This window comes from Dreissena polymorpha, chromosome 2, assembly GCF_020536995.1.
Source record: "Dreissena polymorpha isolate Duluth1 chromosome 2, UMN_Dpol_1.0, whole genome shotgun sequence".
Lineage (NCBI taxonomy): Eukaryota > Metazoa > Mollusca > Bivalvia > Myida > Dreissenidae > Dreissena > Dreissena polymorpha.
In genome coordinates, this window is record NC_068356.1 from 96,959,975 (window position 1) to 96,981,650 (window position 21,676).

The following is a 21,676-nucleotide window of genomic DNA, read 5'->3' on the forward strand; positions in this document are numbered from 1 at the left end:
GATAGACCTGTCTTCTGAAAACATAAGTACACAGTCAACAGTGCTAAAACAGACCTTCGAAAACATGGTTACATATCCTTAAGCATATTACCAACTAGAAATGAGCATCCCTCTGGGAAAATGGGGCTTAATGCATGTACGTACAATGTAATCCCAGATTGGCTTTAGCAGACCCGTCCACACTGGCTAATAAGGGAAAACACTTTCCACCTAAATTTTCGCTAAGAATAGACTTCCTGTAAGCGAAAAAATACAATAAAAGCAGAAACTGTCATCCCTGGTTAGACTGTGTGGACTGCACAGGCTAATCTGGGACAAAACTTTATGCACATGCATTAAACCCTGATTTCCCAGATGGAGGCATAAAACTTGTTCCCCATACCATGGCTCTGAAAGGCCCAGTAGTGTTCCCCACATCTTCCCAGCCCTGTCTGTATCTCATCCGCTATGCACAGCCCACCTGCCTCTCGCACGTACCTACAGAACAGGAATGTAAACAGGTCTGGCATAGAATGGCCAAAACACAAGAAATAGCAGTTTCAATCATTTCCCTCTCATATATGCATCTTGACGTGCTTGTATTCCTTAAGAAATCAATTTAAATTTAAGACATGTCTTTACATTTTTTATATTTAAAGACCTTATTTTCCAACCTTAAAGGCCCTATAAAGGTGACATTCCGTAATTGATTACCAATTTTTGAATATTTTTTTCATATTTTATTTATAAAGGTTATCAAAAAACAATATAAATATGCTATTGGACATTACCATAAAAAATGAGCAATACAACTTGTTTTGAGCTCAAGATACAGTGTCCTTTAAGTCAATTGTGTTTACAAACAATCAGTTTATTTACATCGCTGTTTACTCAGGAAAGTGAAAGTGACTCAGGTCACCAAAAATGTATCGTTGATTTTCAACGTTTTCCGGTATCACTCAAAGTAGGTCTCTTCTAAATGGTTAAAACGTTTGTAGTGATCTAATAAGTTACTTTCTGCTGGTAAAAAGTTGTTTAAAATAGAATTAAAATTGATTTTTCTTTCGGCTATTTTTAGCATACGTCACCGCTTTGAGGCTACAGATCACGTTAGTTGCAAAGTTGTAATCATTACTTCCAATTATGAAACGGGTGTATCTTCCATAATTCTTGACAACGTTGCACCTAAGCTGTGTTATTAGCATTTTTTATGCAAGACTAACTGAAATCCGGTAAAAATTATACAAGTTTATATGCATAATAATTGGATTTGTCACATTTATAGGGCCTTTAAGGTACTGTTGAGCAGCAAACAGCATAACACCTGCACGGATTGCAAGTTTCTCGCAGGCTGTTCTGGTTTTATGCTGGTTGCATATAGCCACTTTCATTTTGCTTCTGAGTGGGAAAGGGTTAAGTACAAAAACAGCATTCACAAACTTTACTGAGCTCGTTTGCAAGTTCCATTTAATTAAGCTGTATTGACTATGAGAGTGACACTGACAATTTCTGAATGAAGGTGTACAATTTTACAAAAATGAGAAGCATATTACATCCAAGCAATATTTAACAAGAGATGTGTTTGTCAGAAACACTATGCCCCCTACTGAGCCGCTTTGATTTTTTTTTTTTTTTTATCATTTGTCAGGTTCAGATAATTTTTACAAGGGAAGTAATATTTTTTAAAGGGATATAATAAAAATATTACTTCCCTTGTAAAAATGATCTGTACCTGCCAAATGATAAATATAAATTATCTCCCTTTAAAGCTTATTACTTCCCTTGGTGTTTTTTTTACCTTTGACCTTGAAGGATGACCTTGACCTTTCACCACTCAAAATGTGCAGCTCCATAAGATACACATGCATGCCAAATAGAAGTATCAAGTTGCTATCTTCAATATTGCAAAAGTTATAGCCAATATTAAAGTTTTTGGACGGACGGACAGACTGACGGACAGACAGTTCAATTTCTATATGCCACCCTACCGGGGGCATAAAAAGTTTGATTTCAGTGTTATTAACCTAAGCAACATTTGAAATTAGAAATATGCAACATCTCAGTAATATAAGAAAGTTTCAAGCAATCTTTTTAAAACAAAAATTTTAAGGAAGATGCACAAATTAAATGCATTTTATGGGCTAATTTGGTGAGCCTAACATACTTAGTAATTATTCAAGCTTGCAAATACTAATGTCAAAGAAGTGATATGGATAAGATGTCTGCAGACTGCCAAAAGACAAAGTACTGTTTTTACATCCAAAATGGCTTTTTACAAAATCAAGAAAACATAAACAAAATGCTCCATCAACTTGATAGTACATGAACTGAAAATCAATATCCTTTTAAGTACAAGACATTGACACACACACACACATAGGGGAGGAAACATCAAAGCATGAATGGAACACAAACAACATAAGACACAAGAGAGCAATAGATCCTTCACCTGATAGGCTCACCCAGTATATATGTTGAAAGTACAACAAATATTTCCTTTACTGTGTTCACAACCTTTTCATTTAATTTTACCAACATATCTAGTTCTGGATACAAGAATACCCAGTTTTGAATCAATCAATACGTCATAAAAACTAAATGTTCTGAGCAAGTTACGCTATGGTTGGCCCTTTAGTATGTTCACAGAGTAAATGTTGATGGACAAGCTTACAATCAGCATGCTGTGCTTCAAAGAAGATAACCCTCTACCACTTAGATATGTATTTTGACATGTTTGTAGTCCCTTAGAGAGTTAAATGTTATTAAAAACCTTTCTAACTAGGTTCAAGTTTTAAAGGCTTCATTTCCAATTCTCAGATTCTGATGAGCATCAAACAGCATAAAACCTGAACAGACTGCGAGTTATTCGCAGGCTGTTCTGGTTTCATGCTGTTTGCACATAGCCATTTTCACTTTGCCTCTGAGTGGGAAATAGTTAAAGAAGTTAATAAAAGAAAATGTGCAATCAAGGCATTTACTGATCTAATTATAGTCATTTAAATAAGTGTTGTCCGTGTAATTCAAATGCGTTGAATATACACATGTAGTGCGCCAGTTTTTTCAGCCATTGGTTGTCAAGAAATCTGTGGTTAAATGAACTAGAATCAGATCATTTTCTCCTAATTTCCTTTTTATTATAATGTCAAGGTGGAATGGCTGCTTTTCATACTCAATTGCGGCTTCACAGATGAAAGACCTTAATCAATTTATTAAACATAGTTTGCATCTGCTTGGCTAAAACCTGCCTATGGGATAACAAATAACACAAATAAATAAAAAAACAATTTATACAAAAACTTCCAACACAACATGATTTTTCAACACAATCATTTTTTTCCTATGCAATTTTATGGTATTTGTTGTTTAATGGAAGGCTCTTTTTTAGCAAAAATCAAGTTAGGAAGAAAGTGTCGTCCCTGATAAGCCTGTGCAGACTGCGCAGTCTAATGGGGTACAACACCAAATGCACATGCATTAAGCTCCATTTTCCAAGAGCAAGGTTCATTAGTATTTAAATGTAAAATATTAGAGAATCCTAATCTTTAAATGCACGAAGATTCACAGAGATTTTAATTAAACAGGTTCCTTTGGAGTCTTATTTATGTGTTCTTATCCGAAAAGCAATTTGGAACTAACACCAATAGGTAAGCGAAGATGTTGTGGTGGCATGATTGCTCATAAATGCAGCAATCTAGAGATAAAGGTGCATGTGCATACAGATTTACTATTAAATTGCTGAAAAGAAAGTAAATTGACAGGAGGAAATGCAATGATTTGTTTGTTGTACCTATGAACACGCATTCCAAAAAATGCACCAGTAAAGGCCACAATGAACAAGACTATTGTCAAGCAATATAAGTCCCCTACCGGCTCCACCATTGTCAGAAATTCCAGAATTTTTTATATATATTTGTTGCCATTGCAACCAATTTTTTTATTTAGGAACAAAATGAAATGACGTGCATAATGTCCATATTGCCATCTATCCATTTTTCAAGTTTCATGAAAAAATATTAAAAACTTTTAAAGTTATTGCAGGATCCAGAAAACCACCATTTTCAACAGTATTTCTAGTCTATTTGTTGCCATAGTAACCAGAATTTTTGACGTCGGAACAAAATGAAATGACGTGCATAATGTCCATACTGCCATCTATCCATGTTTCAAGTTACATGAAAAAATATTAAGAACTTTACAAGTTATCGCAGGATCCAGAAAAACACCATTATCAGCAGTATGTCTAGTCTATTTGTTGCCATAACAACCAGAATTTTTTACGTCGGAACGAAATGAAATGACGTGCATAATGTCCATATTGCAATCTATTCATGTTCAAAGTTTCATGAAAAAATATTAAGAACTTTTAAAGTTATCGCAGGATCCAGAAAAGTGTGACGGACGGAGACAAAACCATAAGTCCCCTCAGGTGAAACCGGTAGCGGACTAATAAATGTTCTACTTAACAAGTAGGACTTACATCCCATATGTTAATACATAATATACATGTACTACTGTGAAAATCTACAATTCTTAAACATTTGTCAACATTATGACAAGAATGAAGTCTTTCAATAGACATCTGAAAGTGATTCATACTAATCAAAAGTTAAATAACTGACCAATCAAATAGGTTATATCAGGGCTGAGTAACTGGCCGATGGCCAATGGAAAGGATTGAAACCTATCAGCCTTAATTTCGATTGGCTAATATTTAGGAGAAAGACAAAAATGCTGGAAAAGTTGTTAGGTCAAAGATTTAAGTAAGAAATTTTGAGTCAAGAGTGACGATATGAAGAAGAAACAAAAGCAGATACAATATTGATATGCTATACATAGTACACAAATTGATCTCTATTGACATGCCAACAATATTTTTTAAGCTAAACAGAAAAAGACATCGCTTTTATCACAACATGTAATATGTATCTGAATTTGTGAATGCCCAAAAATTGTACCCTGTTTTAATAGTTGTGATTATAATGTATCAAATTAGTAAAGACCAGGACTTATTACAGTTGTGACAAATACCTCCAGTGATGCACATAGTAATATGTAGCAATGAAAATTTGACCCTTGCACATGCCAGTTTTGAACCCAAGGGCATGACGAAAACAAAATGTTTGTAGAGAAACACAAAACCATGTTACATACTAAATTTTAAACTGCTGGGCTTTGTGGTTTCAGATGAAAGTATTTTTTTTCTATACAACTCTTAACAAATAATTTGACCCACTGAGTGTGAATAACCAAATATTAGACATATGGTTGATGTTGTTTTAGACAAGTGAATATTTTTTGTATATATAGAACAATAATCATCTTAGAGAAATCCAAAGACAGGCGGATGGACGGACTGACAGGCATCCTTTATGACTCCAGTAACCCCCCCTCCCCCTGTTTACATCTAAATGCAGTCTCATACAATTGTTGGCATGTCAAGAGAAACCTCAGTGGACAGGAGGGAGAGGCATCAAACACTACAAGCAGCTTATTGCTAAATGAGGGCTACATTTCCTTGCGAATGAAAAACACCAGTATCTAAGTTAAGGGGAGGCAAAATCTGTTAATGTCTTACTTGATTGTTTACACTAAATTTATAAATGCTTGCAAATAAAGATTGTTTAGTAATTACAAAGCCTGACAAAATGTCACTGTTACATGGACAGTGAATTATGAGCTTATAATTGCTTTTGCCTCCACTTCGGTGCCAATTTAAATACATAATCAAGCTTATAGCTCAAATAGAGCAAATAAAGCAACATTATTCCATTACTCCACAGAAAGACACATTTGCTGTACATTTGAATGCAGCCATTACATCATATGGTACCAGTCTAGGGATAACAATAATACTTTTCCCAAAGAACAAGTAAAGCGATTTTCCCTTTCCCCTTTAAGCAGCTGTATCTCAGATCTTTCCCTCTTAGGCCTTTTGACCAAACAAATGAATTGTATGTTTTGGGCATTCCTAAAATAAAAGTGTGAAAGAGGCTCAAGATGGCCTTAGATTGCTCGACTGTGTAATGAGGCATGGCCAATTTTTAACCATAAGGTTGATTTGAAAAATCTTTGTAGAGGATCACAATTTGATGTCACATACTAAATATAAATTCTATCAAAAACACCACCTCAGACAGGGCCTAATTTGACCCCAAAAGATTTGAACAAGGATCATTCAGATGAAGTTTCTTGAAAATTTGCCTAGTGGTTTTAGGAAGCAAATTGTTGACGACTGAAAACGGACGACACACCACGACTGGCACTGCAGAGCCATCTACGGTACCACAAAAGCTCATCATGAGCACTATGTGCTCAGGCGAGGTTATAATATTATCTTGGCGGTATTAGGTTTTTGTAACTAAAACTATAACTAAGACACAATTTGTAAAAAAACAAAAACAAGAGATGTGTTTGTCAGAAGCACAATGCACCTTAATGCGTCACTTTGAGTTTTTTTTTTTATTACATCCCTTTAAAAAAATATTACTTCCCCTGTGAAAATGATCTGAACCTGCTAAATGATAAATATAAATTATCTCCATTTAAAGCTTGTTACTTCTCTTAGATTAGTTTTTTTACCTTTGACCTTGAAGGATGACCTTGACCTTTCATTACTCAAAATGAGCAGCTCCATGAGATACACAAACATGCCAAATATCAAGTTTCTATCTTCAATATTGCAAAAGTTATGGCCAATGTTAAAGTTTTCGGATGGACGGACAGAAAGACGGACAGATAGACTGACGGACAGTTCAACTGCTATATGCCACCCTACCAGGGGCATAAAAAGAAAAATATCTAAATGGCACAAAAAATAATGGAATTCATTTAAAACAAGAAATGTGTTTGTCAGAAGCACTATGTCCCCTTCTGCGCCACTTTGATTTTTTTTTGGTGACCTTTGACCGTGAAGGATGACCTTGACCTTTCACCACTCAAAATGTGCAGCTTCATGAGATACACATGCATGCCAAATATCAAGTTGCTATCTTCACTATTGCAAAAGTTATGGCAAATGTTAAAGTTTGACCCAAACAAACACACAAACCAGTGGACAGGGGAAAAACAATATGTCCCCACTATAAGTGGTGGTGGACATAAAAGGTATCACAAACCATCAGTCGGTTTCTGTTCGCTAACTTCATTGAAGGTAAGTTTGCCTAAACACACAAATCATTTTTTGGGCCAGAACATGAAACCCTACAAATTGTGAATAACGCTTGGTTGTCCACGAAAGTTCCTACCTGTACACCAGGGGCAGAAAGTTTTTAGGAGGGAATATCATCCCGGCCTGGGTCTGGTTTGGCTCGCTGATAAACGCTGCAATCTGTATGCAGACATTGTATATGCCAATGAGTAAAACACATGAATACTGTGCCATGTGAGAATATTGTGAATGTTTGTTTAGCAGGACATCTCGAAATCATGGGGCCTGAATCCAGACAGTTGCCATCACCAAAATGTTTATATTGTCCCACTGGGGTAAAAAGTAGCCATACACACAACAACTAAAAAATGAATGACTACAGTACAGGTAAACAATTATGCCTATGGGGCATATCATAGCACCACAATAAGGCCTACAGTCGCACCTACAAGTATACATTTGAAAATTCTATTGAAAATTTTTTTTAAACAAAAGTGAACAAGATGTGTTTGTGAAACACTATGTCCCCATATATTTAGCCTTTGACCTTGAAGGATGACCTTGACCTTTCACCACTCAAAATGTGCAGCTCCATGAGATACACATGCATGCCAAATATCAAGTTGCTATCTTCAATATTGCAAAAGTGTACATTAAATGAGCGATTTTAACCCATATATTTGACCTATGACCTTGAAGGATGACATTGACCTTGACCTTTCACCACTTAATATGTGCAGCTCCATGAGATACACATGCATGCCAAATATGAAGTTGCTATCTTCAATATTGCAAAAGTTATGGCAAATGTTAAAGTTTCACGCAAACAAATAAACACACAAACAAACAAAGCAACAAACCAACAGACAGGGCAAAAACATGTCCCCCACTATAGTGGTGGGGGACATAAAAATGAGCCCACAATTTATTTTGAAATTAGATTCAGTCTGAATTAACTCTTTTTAAGTAGGGTTTTATACAAAAAGCATATTAACTTACTAAGATTAATTTTATACTCCTTCCTAATCAATTACAAGTTCATTTTAGTTATCAGTCTGCATAAACTCAGTGCATACAGGAATTAATATTTTCAAATGACTTCAGTGTGAAGTGCTGTTTTTCAAACGTCAGTCAAAGACATACCAATAAGTTATTGCCATGTGTCAGTCAAAGACATACCAATTAGTTATTGCCATGTGTCAGCAACATCAGTCAAAGACATACCAATTAGTTATTGCCATGTGTCAGCAAGGTCAGTCAAAGACATACAAATTAGTTATTGCCATGTGTCAGCAACATCAGTCAAAGACACACCAATCAGTTATTGCCATGTGTCAGCAACGTCAGTCAAAGACATACCAATTAGTTATTGCCATGTGTCAGCAACGTCAGTCAAAGACATACCAATTAGTTATTGCCATGTGTCAGCAACGTCAGTCAAAGATATACCAATTAGTTATTGTCATGTGTCAGCAACGTCAGTCAAAGACATACCAATTAGTTATTGCCATGTGTCAGCAACATCAGTCAAAGATATACCAATTAGTTATTGTCATGTGTCAGCAACGTCAGTCAAAGACATACCAATTAGTTATTGCAATGTGTCAGCAACGTCAGTCAAAGACATACCAATTAGTTTTGCCATGTGTCAGCAACGTCAGTCAAAGACATACCAATTAGTTATTGCCATGTGTCAGCAACGTCAGTCAAAGACATACCAATTAGTTATTGCCATGTGTCAGCAACGTCAGTCAAAGACATACCAATTAGTTATTGCCATGTGTCAGCAACGTCAGTCAAAGACATACCAATTAGTTATTGCCATGTGTCAGCAACGTCAGTCAAAGATATACCAATAAGTTATTGTCATGTGTCAGCAACGTCAGTCAAAGACATACCAATTAGTTATTGCAATGTGTCAGCAACGTCAGTCAAAGACATACCAATTAGATATTGCCATGTGTCAGCAACGTCAGTCAAAGACATACCAATTAGTTATTGCCATGTGTCAGCAATGTCAGTCAAAGACATACCAATTAGTTATTGCCATGTGTCAGCAATGTAAGTCAAAGACATACCAATTAGTTATTGCCATGTGTCAGCAAAATTAAAATGCATAAATTAACAAGACTATTGTCAAGCAATATAAGTCCCCTACCAGCTCCACCATCTTCAGAAATTCCATATTTTTTTTTATATATATCTTTTGCCATAGCAACCAAATTTTTTTATTTAGGAACAAAATGAAACGACGTGCATAATGTCCATATTGCCATCTATCCATGTTTCAAGTTTCATGAAAAAATATTAAGAACTTTAAAAGTTATCGCAGGATCCAGAAAAACCACCATTTTCAGCAGTATTTTTAGTCTATTTGTTGCCATAGCAACCATAATTTTTGACGTAGGAACGAAATGAAATGACGTGCATAATGTCCATATTGCCATCTATCCATGTTCCACGTTTCATGAAAAAATATTAAGAACTTTTAAAGTTATAGCAGGATCCAGAAAAGTGTGACGGACGGACGGAGACAAAACCATAAGTCCCCTTCGGTGAAACCAGTAGGGGACTAAAAATACAAATTTAACTGAAGATGCCTTGTAAATACTGCTCCTGGAATAAAAACTGTGAATTAAATCATAAGTTCTTAAATACATGAAATGTATTTCTAAGTCAACAGGCAATGAATACCAAATTCTGCAGCTGCCCAGCTGAGTCATTATTTTATATGAATAATCATTCATGTAAAATCGAGCAATGAGCATTGCATTTTCACAACAAAATATTTGAAACTGTGAAAAAAATCCCTAAAGCCTTTTTTGGACCAAAATGTTTACAATATTTTACCAAAACAATTAAAGAAATATTTGTGGATCTTAAGTCTTCTCCTTGATTCAAGACTCAGTAATATTTTTCCATGTTTTAAGTCCAACTGGTTGGTAACTTTAATGCAAGGATGCCCACTGTGCTCTGTAATATTTCTTAATTTTATATAAAAAAGAGAATAGAATCTAACCATTGCTAAATCATAAACCTCATTTCTGTGTGACTTCAGACTTTACTAAAATATATTAATTCTCGCATTCTCTAAACAAAAAAACTGAGAGGACAAATATGATCGAAGAAAGCTAAAATAAATTAAGGAAGGAATCATTTAGATGAACATCCACCATCATTCATTGTCAGTTTTATTAATGTACTTCATTTGAAGCACAACAAGCACCCAGGAAAGAAATATTTCTATGTATATATACCATATTCACTGTTCATTTTATTTATGTAATTCATTTGAACGACAACAAGCACCTTATCACTGTGACATTACAAATACATTGAATCATATTTGGAGCAAAAATTGTGTCCAGTATGCAAATACATTTGCATAGAACAACAGTTATTCAGGATTCACAATAATGTGCATATTTACATGAAAGAGATTTCAAACGCAATAAGAAACATTTTTATGAATTTATGTCAAGGATTTTCCAAGCTCAGTTCTTCAGAAAATTAAATTTAGTTTTATTATTTATCAGCCTTTTATGTCCATGTTTTATGAACATTTTATTATATTGTAAAGAGTTTGGTACAAAGTATTTAAGACTGGAAAAACTTTTTTTACTACAGGGCAATATTTTGAAACTGGATAAAAACTTCCCCTGAATTTTAAGAAATAGAATTTCAGGAAAGTCTTTCCCCTCAAACTTCCAATACAATTATAATTCCAAGCATGTTAAATTTTAATACAGTTATATAAACAAACATAAATTAACAACAGCAAGGAGTGAAAGTACAGAACTCAACAAGTTACTTCGGATAAGCTTTGCAATAATAAAAGAATGAAAATCCACGATTAACTTCTTATTAGCTTTGCAATAATGAAAGAACAGAAATCCACAATTGACTTTTGATTAGGTTTTCAATCATAAAATTCGGGAAATCCACAATTAACTTCTGATTGGCTTTGCAATTAGCAAGGAATAATGAAAGAACAGAAATCAACTATTTACTTCTGATAAGCTTTGCAATAAAGAAACAACAGAAATCCAAAGCTGTCTAAAAATACTGGCAATTGCAAAGCAACACAAGCAGCTGAAACATTCCATACATCTCTTTCCAGGCATGTCCAAAAGGAAGCAGGACAACTGTACTCAGCATGGTGGTGATTGTTTCTACAGAAATCATTACCTTGTATCATTAATGTCTGATCGCACAAATAGTTGACTCCCAATGCCTTGAACTTGTTCAACTTGTCTCAAATTTCTTTAATAAGTCAAGGTTAATTGGTTGTACAGAATTCACAATCTTCAATTAACACAATTAAATATTTGAATTTTCTAAACAGTTTTCTAGGAGACATATGCTACATGTAGAAATCTGTAGCCAAATAAAGGTACCTCAGGTTTATTCTGTAATTATTCTGCCAAATGTTCATTCACAATTTCACATTGCATGCGTCTACTTTTTATTACAACTATGCTTGATATGTATGGAATACTTTTATTCACAGCATTGAAAGGTTTAATCCATGCCTTCAAAAGAAATAGATTAGTCGTATTAGACATGAACAAATACTAACTAGCATCAGTACTGGTATTGTTAATTTAGGATTTGTCATTACAATACATGACAGAAAGGGATATGAATGCAGTGCTTCAAATCAAACTAGAAATCTTGTTCCAAACAAATGTTTGGAACACACACACAAAAGATCTCTCTACCTGTATGCAAGTTCTAGAAAGTTCTTTGGAGGGACAATAGCTCCTGCTGCAGCGATCAGTGGTTCACAAATAAACGCTGAAATCTAACAAACAGGACAATTAATGTGCTAGTTACAGTTGGATTGCCTTTGGTTGTTTTCTTTAACGAAAATGTGTGTGTGTGTGATTATTTTATTACAATAGTTAAGTTTTCCTTATCAGTGAAAAAACAAAGACTGTCTAAAAAAAGTTCAGGACATTTTAACTCAAAGGCAAAACTTATTATGTAAATTACAATTAAAATATGTTTTCATTCTAAGTGTTTACTAGTCAATATCAGTAAAAAAAAGGCTTTTAGAGAAAATTGTAATTATCAAGGTATGAAATTTGAATTGTATGCTATCACAATTATAGCTCTTGCCCATAAAAATACTATTCCAGCATCAATTGCTATTCATTGCCATCTAAGATAATAATAAACATGTTCATGAAAACGTGCTCACCTAAGTATACCAATTGTCAATACTTTAACCTGGTGACCATGTTTGACCCCTGCTGAACCAGATTGACAGGTGGACTAGACATCTTCAAGATAAGCATCATGACCAAGTTTCATCAAGATTTAGTACTAAATAAGGCTTTGGGAATGAACAAAGGTTTCTCTAAGATTTGACATGGTGACCTAGTTTTGAACACACCTAAAATATACCAGGGGGGCCTAGATATTGTTAAGATAAACATTCTGACAAAATTTCTTCAGGATTAAATGATTGGCAGCCATGTTTTTCAACAGATCGGAACCATTTTGAAACTTGGCTGAGATATCACAAGAACACATTTCTTTCCAAGTCTTATGAAAATAGGAACAACAAGATGTGTTTGTGAAACACTATGTCCCCATATATTTGAACTTTGTGGTGGGGGACATACAAAGCATACTTTCTAGAGTTTTCTATTAAGCTTTTTCTATAATTTTACCAAGTGACAATGGTTTTAATCTTAGCTGTCCCAGGACTGACATCAGCAGAGCTATCATTCCGACTAAGTTTCATCAGGTAATAGCTGGGTCCTATAGAGTATTCACAAGGTGAATGGTTCACAATATACAGATGATGAAAGATGAACAAAAGGCATCACAAAAGCTCACCATGAGCATGTTGTGCTCAGGTAAGCTTTAAAAGCTCTGATAATATTTTTTAAAATCAGTTAAAAACATTTTCTGCAAAGTTTGTCAAGGTCATATATACATCATTCTAAATGTCTTACCTTCCGACCATTAGCCATTGCCTTGGCGATGGCAAGTTTGACCTCATTAGCATACAGCTGACCTGGATTTATATTGTCCTCTCTGTATTTCCCTCTGTAAACATCAGGTGTGGGCACCTGTCAATATTGCAGTTACAATAAAGTAGTTTTGAAGCCCATATCCACCAACAATTGTTAATACTCTATGACTATTATTTCATTACAAACTAGGCTCTGTTCTGATAAATCCGTATGTCAACATGATGTTGAGGTCATTTAAAAGTGATCACTTGTTCACATCCAAGAAAACCCTTCCAAAATGATATTACTGGTTGTATGTTAGCAATATTTGAATTAAAAACTGATTTAAAGCACACTAGTTTGCTTTCATGTCATTTTAAACATACAAAACACATACTTTGTATAACCCACCAATTATTAGCATGTACTTACCACATGGACCCAGTTTTCTATGGGTAGATTGTGTTCCTTTAATTTCTTTGGACTAATACTGATCAGGTTCTCTGTGTTCCCATGATAGGCACTGTGAAAAGTGGGAAACACAACATGGGATTAAATGAGCATGACAGACGCTGTGAAAAATGGGAAACACAAAATGGGATTAAGTGAGCATGATAGGGGCTGTAAAAAGGAGTAAACACAAAAAGGATTAAGTAAACATGATAGGCACTCAGAACAAGTGGGAAATTGAAAATGGGATTAAGTGAGCATGATGAGTGAAGTAAAAAGTAGGAAACACAAAATGGGATTAAGTGAGCATGATAAGTAAAGTGAAAAGTGAGAGACCCACAATTGGATTAAGTGAGCATGATAAGTGCTGTGAAAAGTGGGAAACACAAAATGGGATAAAGTGAGCATGATAAGTGCTGTGAAAAGTGGGAAACACAAAATGGGATAAAGTGAGCATGAAAAGCATGGGACTTACATGTATAACTAATAGGGCTTTTTACACACTTCTGAGAAGGAAAATTCATAACCCCATTTTTACAGGGGTCATCAAACTATCCATATATGGTTAAGAAAAGTTAAGAAAAATAAATATTTGATGAACAATGTTGGAACTGAAAAGTATACAATCAGCAGCAGAAAGAACAAGAGCTGTCACCATAGGATGACTTATTCCCCCAATAAACCCTTGGTAGAAGTTATGAGCTTTTTTCAAATCCTAAACGCAGATTTCGAACCTAAACGTGGACCCTAAGTTCAAGGTCAAGATCACAGGGGTCAAAATTTGTGTGCGTATGGAAAGGCCTTGTCCATATACACATGCATGCCAAATAGGAAATTGCTATCTGAAGCGACATAGAAGTTATGAGCTTTTTTCGAAATCTAAACGCAAAGTGTGACGGACTGACAGACAAATGGACAGTCCAATCACTATATGCCCTCCTTCGGGGGCATAAAAATGTCTTAGAATATCAATATAAATCAGAAAGCCACATAAACTAGAGAGTGGACACCATGCTAAATCCTTGAAATGCACTAAGTGACTCCGTGACCTAGTTTTTGACCGGGCATGGCCCATATTTGAACTTGACCTAGATATTGTCTTGATACAACTTCTAACCAAGTTTAGTAAAGATCAGATGAAAACTACTTCAATTAGAGAGCGGACACCATGCTAAATCCTTGAAATGCACTAAGTGACCCAGTGACCTAGTTTTTGACCAGGTGTAGCGGTCCATTTTTTCCCCCGGCCAGTTTTTCCCCGGGGAAAATTTGGCCTAGGCCATTTTTTCCCCGGGGAAAGATTGGCCTAGGCCGTTTTTTCCCCCGGGGAAAAAATGGCCCAGGCCAATCTTTCCCCCCCTTGGCCAAATTTTTCCCCCCTACTTAAAGAATTAATTGCAACATGACTCTTGGCCATTTTTTCTCCCCTCGGCAAATCTTTCCCCCCTCCCTTATTAAGAATTTATTGCAAAATGACTTCAATTTTTTCAATGCTTCTGTTATATTTGACGCTCAAAAAAGCAATATTTCAAGATACAAAGGCACATAACTCCGTTATTAACAGATGATGTACAATGCCATTTGGCTAGCATCATCCCCTTATCCATATATATATATACTCATACCAAGTTTCAATGAAATCCGCCCAAAGCACTTCCAAGATATGGCTCCGGACGGACAGACAATGCCAAAACAATATCCCTCCGCCTATCGCGGGAGATAATAAAAGATAAGGGGGTGGAGGCAGTTTTAGCAACTCTCAATCAAATTCTGTTGTTAAAACTACTTTGACATGGTAGGGGGGAAAAAAATGGCCAGGGGGGAAAAACTGGCCGAAAAGTGAAGAATAAATGTAAAAGATAAGTAAAATAAAAGATAGGAGTGTGTAGGCAGTTTTTGCAACTCTCAATCAAATTCTATTGTTAAAACTTTTACAAGGTAGGGGGGGGGGGGGGAAACTGGCCAGGGGGGAAAAACTGGCCGAAATGTGTAGACAGAAAGATGTATTAAATAAAAATTAAGGGGGGAAGAATTTGACTAGAGGGGGAAGAATTGGCCTAGGCAACTTTTTCCCCGGAGAAAAAATGGACTAGTCCATTTTTTCCCCGGGGAAAAATTGGCCAGGGGGGAAGAAATGGCCTGTTACACCGGCATGACCCTTATTCGAACTTGACCTAGATATTGTCTAGATACAACTTCTGACCAAGTTTGGTAAAGATCGGATGAAAACTATTTGAATTAGAGAGTGGACACGAAAAGTGTGACAGACAGACTGACAGACAGACTTACAGACGGACAGTGCAAAAACTATATACCTCCTTTTTCTTCGAAAGGAGGCATAAAAATTATATAAACACCTTCATTTAGAGTGACAGAAAGATACAAATAAGGGATAGGAACAAATATTTGAAAAATGGCCATATATTCCAAATTTCTAATACTAGATTTTTGGGGAAATAAATATATATTCTGCATACATGTAAAAAAGGAATTTGGCACAATTACTTCAGGCCCCTCTTTGGCTCAAAATTTTATGAAGCCAAATTTACCTTTTTGTTGTCCTTTTTCTTATTATTTTGGATATTTTATGGGTGATAATGAAGAAAACCTTGTTTCCAAATGGATTTTTTTGTAGCCAAATTTCTTTTTTGTAGCAATTGGCTAATTTAGCAAATGGCAGAGTAAGTCCTGACTACTTTAAAGTTAAGTGCAGATGACTGTCGTGTATTAATGAACGATTTGATAAAAGTTATGTAATTGTTCTGCTAAATTTTTATACAGAATGGTATCAGCGTTTTTGGCAAGTAAAGTGTCATTTTGGATTCCCGCTGAGACGTAGTTTATCTTTGTAAATCACAAAAATCAATAGCAGTAACAGTGCGGTAATAATTAACTATAAAGTGTTAGACAGTCTATTGATCACACTTTTCTGTAATTGAGTATTGATTTCTATATCAATAATATCGCGGGTTCCACTTTTTTTAGCTGGTCATTCATTCATTTTATGTTTCATGCCAAAAAAATCTGCTTTCAGTGGCAACCGAATACAATCGATAGAAAAATACGCTGAACTTTTATCATGATGGACACAAAACAAAACCAAAGATATTTGAAAGAAAAGTCACTGACTTTAGGTAAAGGGTGCCATTATCCATACACAACAAACCTGTTGACAGGCTCCAGGTGCTGATGCCTTTTTAAGCTGTCTGATTTTCTAAGAAAGATTAAGTTTTCCCAGAGAATGTGCTTTAATTCTGTTATGCCAACAGTTCTATTAATAAAACAAGAAATGTGTTTGTCAGAAACACTATGTCCCCTTTTGCGCCGCTTTAATTTCATTTTTTTACCTTTGACCTTGAAGGATGACCTTGACCTTGACCTCAAAATGTGTGGCTCCATGAGATACACATGCATGCCAAATATCAAGTTGCTATCTTCAATATTGCAAAAGTATTCATAAAATGAGCAATTTTGGCCAAATATATTTGACCTCTGACCCTGAAGGATGACCTTGACCTTTCACCACTCAAAATGTGCAGCTCAATGAGATACACATGCATACCAAAATATCAAGTTGCTATCTTGAATATTTAAAAAGTTATTGCAAATGTTAAAGTTGGAGCAAACGGACCAACAGACAGACAGGGCAAAAACAATATGTCTCCCACTATAGTGGGTGGAGGACATAAAAAGTGATTAAAAGTGCTTCAATACATAAGACACCAGAATATTTAGAAGATTGCACAGTATGAGATGTGGGGCGGGTGAGGGTGAGGGGGCGAATTAGGAACATACAAAAGCAGCACATGTGTATTTTCATCTGAATTGCAATACTAGTATTATACTTTAAGTTAGAGGAAAACAATTTAATAATATTTGTGAAATATGTTAAGCAGCAAGTGGTCACAGCTTTTTATGAAGAAACAAGAAAGCCAACTTGTCACAAAATATGCCTGTTAAGTGGGCCTTGTTGCATTGATCTACAAATGATGTATAAATTTGCAATAGCAATTATTTAAAGAAAATAATTAATAACACAAGAAACATGGCAATGCTATTAAACCAAGTCTTCAACATTTCAGGTATTAATCTAATATAATTAAAATAACGTATATTATCTTAAGTTAGGTCTACAGGCTACACACACACAATTTCAGCATACTACCTTCATCCAGCTCAAGTAATTAAGCTGAAACTGTTTTTTTTCTATTTTTATCGATAGTGACCTTAACATTGACCTGATTTGTGTCAAATGCAATCTCAAGCTAGCTCTCTGCTCAAGCTTGCTATTTCCAAAGTGTCCTCAATATTGGTGCATGCAATCTCAAGCTAGCTCTCTGCTCAAGCTTGCTATTTCCAAAGTGTCCTCAATATTGGTGCATGCAATCTCAAGCTAGCTCTCTGCTCAAGCTTGCTATTTCCAAAGTGTCATCAATATTGGTGCATGCAATCTCAAGCTAGCTCTCTGCTCAAGCTTGCTATTTCCAAAGTGTCATCAATATTGGTGCATGCAATCTCAAGCTAGCTCTCTGCTCAAGCTTGCTATTTCCAAAGTGTCATCAATATTGGTGCATGCAAACTCAAGCTAGCTCTCTGCTCAAGCTTGCTATTTCCAAAGTGTCATCAATATTGGTGCATGCAATCTCAAGCTAGCTCTCTGCTCAAGCTTGCTATTTCCAAAGTGTCATCAATATTGGTGCATGCAATCTCAAGCTAGCTCTCTGCTCAAGCATGCTATTTCCAAAGTGTCATCAATATTGGTGCATGCAATCTCAAGCTAGCTCTCTGCTCAAGCTTGCTATTTCCAAAGTGTCATCAATATTGGTGCATGCAATCTATAGTTATTGACTGAAAACTACCTTATGTAGAGCAGACAACATAAATTTGTCAAATTTGGGGTTCATTTAAGGACCATCATTCAGTAATGATTCATGTAATTTTGCCGGTTATCAAATTTGGTGGAGATTATATGCCAATAAACATTTCAAGTCTCTTGATGATCCTGTGTAAACTATATTATATCAGAGTAAGAGAATGCATAAAGGGTCAATGTGGCTTTTTTTTTAGGCGTAGCTATTAAACGTCACTTTTGACCTTAGATGACCTTCATTCATGATAGGTCCCGAATTGTGCATTGGCAAATACACTTCAACACCGTTATTTCGAAGTTGTCGGGACCGTTAAAAAAACTTTGGATTAACGATAATTCGAAATAAACATTTGACAGACGACTTCTGAGGATTCTGTAATAATAAAACGTTGTGGAACTCGCATGGTTCAGTTAAACGCTACTATTAATAGTTGTTTACTTAAAAAAAGTAAACTAGTCAGATTGCAATAGATTTCTACTTGTAACAAACGAAGGAATAAAACGATTCTTGTTCTTCTTTTTATGTTTTCTCTAAGTACAGAACATATTAAATATAATGAATATGCGCTAATTATCTGAACATATAAAATATAACGAATATCTCAAATTATCAGACCATATAAAATATAAGGAATAGCACAAATTGTCATACATGTAAATACAGACGAATACATTTTTTGGAAATGAATTAACGGATAAAAGAACCGTAACAAACGGTAAAAGAAAGAAACAAACGGGGGAATATAACGATTCTTATTCTTGTTTTTATTTTTCTCTATTTACAGAACATATTAAATAAAACGAATAGCACAAATTATCAGACATACATACATATGAATACATTTTCGGAAATTAATTAACCTTTTTTTTTAATAATACGCAATGTCTCTCTGAACACCGGCGTTCGCGCAGACGACAAAGGTGTAATTATCGGCTTTTGACGCGCCACGACAAAGGTGTGAAATTACGCTCAGTATTTTGCAGTTTTGACTTCGGATTAAAGATTGATAATTAGGTGCGAATTATAGTGTTGGGACCGACAGAATCACTTCGAATAAACGATTTCTTCGGTTTAACGAAGTTCGGATTAACAATGAAATTTTACATTAAACAAAGAAGAACCAAAATCGGGACCGGAAAAATACTTCGAAATAACGGTGACTTCGGATTATCGGTGTTCGAAATAACGGTGTTGAAGTGTAATACAAAAATCACTGTAAACATTGGATGCGTATCATTTGAATAGAAATATGAATATATTGTAAATAATATGTAAATTACAATAAAATAAAAACTGTCATGATTAAAACCATTCTCTAAACATTACATCAAAACATTTTTCCTTAGTTAACAAAGTATTATAGCATTAATCACGTCTCTACAATTAAAAGAAGATATTTATTACATGCCGTGGCGGTTACACTTAACACTACAAAAACAGGCTAGATTGCACTTGACCGGTACGCAGTTGTTTACAACTATCAACAAGGCAGGGGTTAGGGGGCAACCCCCCCCCCCCTGATATTGCATTATTGAAGATAGAAACTTGATATTTGGCATGCATGTGTATCTCATGAAGCTGCACATTGGAAGTTCAAGGTGAACCGCAAGGGGTACCGCCCCCCGATACTAAGGAAATATATAGGTTTTGGAAATATATCTGTCTTTGATTTATTCTAATTCAGATTTGCGTTTGTTAGTGTAAATATGTTTCTTTGTACTTTGTTTTGTTCATTATTTATGCCTCCGGTAGGGTGGCATATAGCAGTTGAACTGTCTGTCAGTCAGTATGTCAGTGTGTTTGTCAGTCTGTCCGTCCGTCCGAAAAAAAAACTTTAACGTTGGCCATAACTTTTGCATTATTGAAGATAGAAACTTGATATTTGGCATGCATATGTATCTCATGAAGCTGCACATTTTGAGTGGTGGAAGTTCAAGGTGAAGGTCATCCTTCAAGGTCAAAGGTCAACAAAAAATAAAAAATTCAAAGCTGCGTTCTCATGAAGCTGCATATTTTGAGTGGTGGAAGTTCAAGGTCAAGGTCATCCTTCAAGGTCAAAGTTCAAAAAAATAAAAATAAATTTATTTCAAATGGGCGCAATAGGGGGCATTGTGTTTCTGACGAACACATCTCTTGTTTATATAAAGTTCTGCCTTTCTACAAAAAAAATCATATCACGATGATGCTTGCAATATTGAGTCTTTTATGTTTACATTCTACTAACATCTTTAAACATTATAACACATTATCTTTATTTCATTCCAGCATTATGTTCATAGTATTTCAGTGGCGAATATGTTTTCTTATCCTATTGAAACTAATGTATTACAATTATGAAAACCTAGACATTACAATACTTATTGACAATAAAACATACAATTTCACCTCTTCTTGTTCTTCATTTCTTATTTGTTTATACAGTAAAATATATTATCTTATTATCACTCACTACCTTCATTAAAATACATTCGCTTCATTCCGTCTCTTTTCACTGGTCGCAAACATTACAACATCAATGCCGTTTATCTTTTTAAAGATATTTCTTGTTACTTTAACAATTCAAAACCCATAATTAATATGTTCTTTATAGGACTTGGCTGGTTATCAAATTTGGCTGAGATTATGCCAATTATCTTTATCACAAAGTTTGATGATGATGCAATTAAAACTCTTGGAGATATTAAAAGAACATAATTTCCTGGACAACACCAACCTGCCACAGTTTTTTTTTAATAATACGACCTGCTTTTTTTTAAACAGGCAATGAAAAATTGCCAAGCTAGATACTCACTTGTCAATGACGATGACATCATTTTGTTTTGTATATGCTCGTGCCAACCGGATTGCTAGATCATTGGCTTCAGAACTGAAAAATAAGCACCACCATGATTTGATAATTCAGTATGCGTTTCGACATTAACATTTATTTAAACATCAACTCTGGAGACATTTTTAATATATTTTCCATTGTAATGCTTACCATCTCCAAGCATTTAATCAGTCACTATTTTAAATGGCAACCAGCAATAATGTTTTGATCAAGAAATTCCACAGACATGTGCTGTTTGCTGTAAATAAACCCCAACTAGAGCTTTGTCACAGACGTGACGATTACCCCCACATGCCGCATTGACACATAATATTTTGCATGTCGTCTTCACAAAAAACAGCAGACACCATGCTCAATTTTTAAAACGCACTAAGTGACCCCTTGACCTAGTTTTTGACCCAGAAAGGCCCATGTTCTAACTTGGCCTTAAGAT

At 35.1% G+C, this 21,676-nt stretch overlaps 1 protein-coding gene across 2 annotated transcripts in view; it reads right to left on the minus strand.

The window, feature by feature from the left end:
• The window catches only part of LOC127868153 (5-phosphohydroxy-L-lysine phospho-lyase-like), a 40,641-nt gene that overhangs the window by 11,393 nt on the left and 7,572 nt on the right, over positions 1-21,676 (minus strand). The window contains exons 4-8 of one of the 2 annotated variants that reach the window (XM_052409782.1): positions 21,205-21,279; positions 13,525-13,615; positions 13,093-13,209; positions 7,224-7,306; positions 383-477 (exon numbers count right to left, since the gene is read on the minus strand). In XM_052409782.1, coding sequence (XP_052265742.1) covers positions 383-477; positions 7,224-7,306; positions 13,093-13,209; positions 13,525-13,615; positions 21,205-21,279 — 461 coding nt within the window. Of the gene's footprint in view, positions 1-382; positions 478-7,223; positions 7,307-11,847; positions 11,931-13,092; positions 13,210-13,524; positions 13,616-21,204; positions 21,280-21,676 lie in introns of both variants that reach the window. The other variant, XM_052409783.1, reaches the window with a different exon arrangement.